Source organism: Mus pahari, chromosome X (assembly GCF_900095145.1).
Source record: "Mus pahari chromosome X, PAHARI_EIJ_v1.1, whole genome shotgun sequence".
Taxonomy (NCBI): Eukaryota; Metazoa; Chordata; class Mammalia; order Rodentia; family Muridae; genus Mus; species Mus pahari.
The window spans coordinates 73862694-73868610 of record NC_034613.1 but is presented as its reverse complement, the minus strand read 5'-3'; the positions used below and the strand labels follow the sequence as shown (position 1 = coordinate 73868610).

General features: G+C 44.0%; 1 protein-coding gene across 1 annotated transcript; it reads right to left on the bottom strand.

Moving 5' to 3' along the window:
* Window positions 1-652: 652 nt before the first annotated feature.
* On the bottom strand, window positions 653-4824 carry Nr0b1 (nuclear receptor subfamily 0 group B member 1). The gene is made up of 2 exons (XM_021188688.1): window positions 3631-4824; window positions 653-1245 (listed from the first exon to the last, which is right to left on the bottom strand). Exons 1-2 carry the CDS (start codon window positions 4802-4804, stop codon window positions 1001-1003), a joined length of 1419 nt encoding a protein of 472 aa, XP_021044347.1. The 5' UTR covers window positions 4805-4824; the 3' UTR covers window positions 653-1000.
* Window positions 4825-5917: the final 1093 nt, after the last annotated feature.

Here is a 5917-nt window from a genome sequence, read left to right as displayed (position 1 = left end):
TCAACCTGAATTCAGGCAAGCCTTAGCTACAAAGTAACACCCTGGCTCAATCTAAAAAGACCCCTTGAAATTCATTATTACATTGATCTAGAGTAACTGATTACTACTAAACAGGCAGTGTGTTTCTTCTAAGTGAATGGACCTGGATAGCTTTGAATTTTATCTCACAATAATAAGGAAGAAATCTTTTTCTGAATTGTATTTAAAGGGGCTGCAGGAAGTAACTAACATATCAGGATTGTTTAATTTGACAGTTACCTAAACAGTGTACCTAAAAGTTGAGACATAGCTAGGGTTTTTTGGTTATATTGAACCTTCTGAAATGGTAATGCCCCCTTACATTATGTAGATTTGTGATGGAACTTTAGTTCAAATTCATAATTGTATACAGAAAAATTCCAAATTCAAACTCTGGAAATATTTTTTCACTCTTAGAACATAGATTGCTTTTTGGGTTCCAGGCAGGAATGAAGACAATCTTTTATACTGTTAATGGAAGCAGTGAAGCCAGGCAAAATAACATTTTTTACCACTGACATACTGTAGCATTAAGTTCCATGAAGTTACTTATGACTATACCTTCAGTTATGTTAACTAGATTTGAAATTACTTGAAGCTGTAAACCCCAAGAAAACTCTCCAGTCAATTTAGTGGTTAGTACCTTAAATTTTATTAAAAGTTAATATTATAAACTTTATTTGGCGGGGTTAATGGAAAGAGATGCTATTTTTATTAAATTAGCTTGTTAGCGTAGTACCATACTCTTAAAGATATACAGAAATAGTGATTTGTTTGCAAATGCTTTCCTTCACAAGGAGCCAGTATGGAGCAGAGGGCTTTTTACATTGTCTGTAACTAAAGTATTTCTTCAATTGAATACAAATATACTATGCATGTAAAAATACAAGAAAGTTTGGTTTCACAAATTTTAACACTCTTCTGCCTACAGCTACCACTTTCTCCATCTATAGTAAAAATGCACTTGAGTGGCTATATGCCTTCACAGCTTTGCGCAGAGCATTTCCAGCATCATATCATCCATGCTGACTGCACCAATGATGGGCCTGAAAAAGAGTTCAGTGACGACATCGGTATTGATGAATCTCAGCAGGAAAAGGGCACTATTCAGTTCAGCGGATCTGATCTGATACTCTCTCTGCATCATCTGGATGTGCTCAGTGAGGATCTGCTGAGTTCTCCACTGAAGACCCTCAATGTATTTCACGCACTGCAGGCCAGGCAGCTCTGAAAGTAGAAAATTTTCTTTATTTTAAAACAGTTCACTACAGGATCTTTATTGGTTTAGACCAAACTCATTTTTTTTTTTAGTCCCATCCCGATTAAAAAGAACTCTAGCTTCTTGATTAAAAGGGTTTTCTGGGGGCTAAAATAGTGGACTGAAATACATTCCAAGTTTACAGAATCAACACTTCTAAAGATGAAAGGACATGCACCAATTTCCATTGGATAGTCAGTGTGTGTGTGCACACACACTGGACACACTACAGTGTACACAAACACTGGCACACTTAATTTCATGTCAATAGAATATAATTGATGCATCACAGCTCCAGGTCATATTCTGTGAAAATATAAAGAAATTGATGTTATTTCAAGGGAAATATACCTGTGAGAATTATATCATTTGATAATAAGTTTTGCCATATTACAACTATATTGCCATTCTTTCCCACAATTACATGGATTGTCCAGTCATTAGATTGTAAACTTTACAGCCATAAACTGTGACTTGTGTGTTTAGTATTATTGCACTGCAGGCTGCTATTATTCTAGAGTTCCACAGTGACTTCAGTGCTGAGGTTTACTATGTTGCCGTCTGTACCATGATTTCCAGCTTGTAGGGAGTTCCAAAAAGTATAATTCTAATGAATGTTCTAAAGGGTTCTTTGGGAGAAAAATACTGGTAGAAGAGTCTTGTTTTCTTTCTTCCTTCCTGTCTGTCTGTCCATCTGTCTGTCTGTCTTTCTTTAAAAACAAAACATGCTCTTAATAGCATTCAAAGTTTAAAAGACAAAGATAAACATCACAGAGTAAAAGATGACTCAAAAGCAACTTTCAAGCAGATTTGCTTAAATGATTTTCTTACTTCCTTCATAAAATTTAAGGAGAGCATTTTAAAATCATGTTGAAAAATAATAGTAGTGAAAAATAATGGTGATAGAACATAAGCATTCCTACTATAGACAAATTTCAACTTATAAAGGAAACAACAAACTAAAGCAACACTTCTTATCTTGATTATAATTCTGATTAAGACAGCATCAGCATCCTCCACTCTATTTATATAAAGGTAGTCAAGTTTGGATATCTATTTCATTGTATGTATTGGCATTCTCTCTAGGTCTACATATAGATGGTGTTTTGTGAAATCTGTCTTTTGAGAGGTATGCATTGTTTTTCCACACCACAGCACCTGGCCCTTTCCTATGTTCCCCCTCCATTAAAAATTCTTTTTAAGATATAAAACTAAGAGGTACCCTTATGGCATTCTCATTCATACTGTTTTGATTGGCCCTCATTTCCAACTCCAATGCACATTTCCCTGCCCCTTCCCCCTACTTGTACCCTTCTACCCTCACAAAATGTCCCTTCAATGTAAAGGCAGAAAAGAGAAAAGGGCTTCAGTTTACATATCCCCTTACCTTTTCTTATGCCCTTATGGTAAAAACCTATTTACATGTTTATATATAATTTAAAACTCTGTGTATCTTTGCCCTGTATAAGGCTTTAAACATAAAGACAAAAGGATGCAAAAGGGTAATCAGGAAAGAGGCCACGTGTTTTACAGACCTTGCATTGTACACACATGTGGGTGCATTACTGTTTAAAAGTATGCAATTTGGCGGGATAAACTCCTTTTGAGAGAGAACTCTGGAAAAGAATAGAGGAAGAATAAGAGAGGGAGGGGACAAAGGGGGAGGGATGAGGGGGACAAAGGATGTGAAATGGGGTCAAGGCAAGTGGCAAACTACTGGAAATACAGACTAATAAAAGCTGAGACCTTGGTCTGGACTTTAAATCTCAACAGAGCAGGATTAATAGCATTGGCTGAAAGAGAAACTGAAAAATCACCTGAGCCACTTGTCTATGCAGACTTGCAGAATCTGGGCTGGGTGGAGCTAATGACTCCTGAGGGGAGGAGCTTGGGAAAGCATAATACACACTCCACCCCCACCCCCCCCAGCACCCAACAAGAGCCCGTTTTATTGGCAAGCTTGGAAAATAGGGATGTAAGAAGAGCTGTGTGAAATGAGCAAAAACTTTTTAAAAGTTATTTCACTGGATTGAAAGGACAGCTTAAAGAAAAGGAAGAGTCAGCCATGTCCTGTGAAGACAGAAACTTCTGTAGTGGCAGATAACAGAGAGCCAAGTAAAAAGCTTACTGCCCCCCCCCCACACACACACACCATCACCACCAATCCAGTGCCAAGTTTCTGGCAGAAGCTTACCCATTTGACCACTTGACAGGGTATTTCTGATGTGTGCATCAGCTTTACAGAGTCAGTCACGAGTCAGGTGGGCTCAAAAACCCCTACAAAAAACTCATAAATGCCTGTGGTGGTGGTTTTCTGACCTGAAGAGAGAGTGCACAAGGTAGACAATGCTTACCTGGGTTAAAGAGCACGGTCCCCTTCAGATAGGCGTACTCTTTAGTGTCAATGTTCAGACTCCAGCACTTGAAAAAGAAGCTCTTGATGGCCTGGACCCCGGCGGCTGAGAGCAAGTGCCCAGCCTCCACAGACACCATCTGTGGCTGCTCTGTGACCTGGGGCTCTGCAGGCTCCGGACCTTCGGTCTCCTGCCGCCTGGTGGTAAGCATCTCCTGCGTCGCGTTGGGCTCTGGGATCTCCATCATCTCGAAGTGCAGGTGATCTTGGGCCAACTCAAGCATGAGTAGGGGCGCCCAACAGCTCCGCACCAGCACCAGCTGCTGATCTAGGGGCAGGATCTGGAAGCAGGGCAAGTGCTTGACAAAGCGCAGGGTCTTCAACAGACCAGCGGACGCTGCCTCGCACACCACCTGTGGATCCTTGAGTGTGATCGGACGCTGCACACCAGGTGAGGCGTCCCACCAGGGGGCCCTCGGCTGCTCTTGCGGAGTCGCTGGTGTTTGGTCTGCACTCACGGGCATGCCAGAGGCAACGCTGTTCTGCTGGGGCTGCTCTTCACCGCACACATAGCTGCGGTACAGGAACGCCATGGCCTGTGTGCTCTGCAGCCCCTCCGGGCCACCCACACTCTGGGTACAGTAGGACAGCTGCCACCACTCGCCTCCGCGATGTGCCTCGGGTGCTTCCCGAGACACGTGCGTTTGCTGAGTGCTAGTGAGCAAGCTGTATAAGATGCTGCCCTGCCTCGGGTGCTCTTCTCCGCAGAAGCAGCAGCGGTACAGGAGCGAGGGGGCCTGGCCAGCCGGCAGCCCCTCTCTGCCCACCAGGGGCTCTGCGCTGCCGCAGGCGCAGCCCCAGCAAGGAGCTCCAAATCGTGCCCTGGGCGCCTGGGTCGCCACACTTGGCTGCCTGGCGTTGGTGAGCATAGAGTAGAGGATGCTACCCTGGCGCGGGTGGTTCTCCCCACAAAAGCAGCAGCGGTACAAGAGGGACATAGCTTGCCCGCTGGGCAGTCCCTCCCCACCCAGGACGGGCTGAGCACCGCAGGCGCAACCCCAGCACTGAGCCCCTAAGCGCACCTCTCGCTCTTCCTGAGACGCGTGCTTCTGCTTCGCGCTCATCAGTAGATTGTAGAGGATGCTGCCCTGCCACGGGTGGTCCTCACCCGCCATGGCCCGAGGCTCCTGTAGCTCGTTCTGCCCAGTGGCCGCCGCTTGGGACTTATTTATACTGAACGCGCACGCAAGCGCATCCGCCTCCTCCGCTTGGACAAGGGCGCAGAGGGGGACGCGCCGTTGTGCTTGAATATGTGCAGCCATGACCTCGAAAGTTCAAAGGGGCAAACACTCCCTAGAAGCTGGAAATCCAAGGGAGAGTCTCAGCACTGGAACTCGCATATGGGTTTACCGCGTACCGCCTTTCCTTCTTCACTGTACCCCTCCTGCCTCCACCTGGGGAAGAGGAGAGCTAGTGGTGAACTCCAGACAGTGATTTAGGGCCCTGTTCCAATTCTTTGCCATTGGATTCTAACCTCTAACTTATTTCCTTTATTGGGGAAAGAAGTGCTAAAATGGCAAAAAAAAAAGTTCATTTCTATGAAATCTTTATAAACTTTTGTAGAATGATCACAGTGTTTATAAGTTGCGTTTTGTATAATGTTTGGAATGTTTGAAGAGTGAGTTCTCCTTTTCTAAGATGTTGAAAAGTGTAGACCCCAGACCAGTAGCATCAGAATTACACCTGGAGGCAGAAATAGATGCCTTCTTTTCAGTGCTAGTCAAGCTATCTGAGTGTGAGTTTTAACGGAATTCACCCCAGGCTGCACATATGCACCTTATATTTGAAAACCATTGGTGGGAACTGGTAATAATAAATCTTTAGTTTAATTCGATCATTCACCTACTGTGTCGTAGATGCTTGATCAAGGAGCTGGGGGCTGCAAACAGCATGTACTTGTAGCTGACTTCTGGGAACAGACTAATCACAAGATTGTTACCATGAGAACTTATCATACTCTTGTAGAAGCAGGACAGTGATAACTGTCCCTGTTCCCAGCCATCAGAGGATACTAACGAATACAAGAATCAGAAAGCCTAAATGCTGGCTGTTCACCGATGCCTGACCAAGAGACTAGGGGCTCTCTCTAGTCAACTATATGACGTTTGTACAGCTAGCAAATTCTTTTTTTAGTATTATTATTTTCTTTATTTACATTTCAAATGCTATCCCGAAAGTTCCCTATACCCCATCCCCGCCCCTGCTCCCCTACCCACCCACTCCCACTA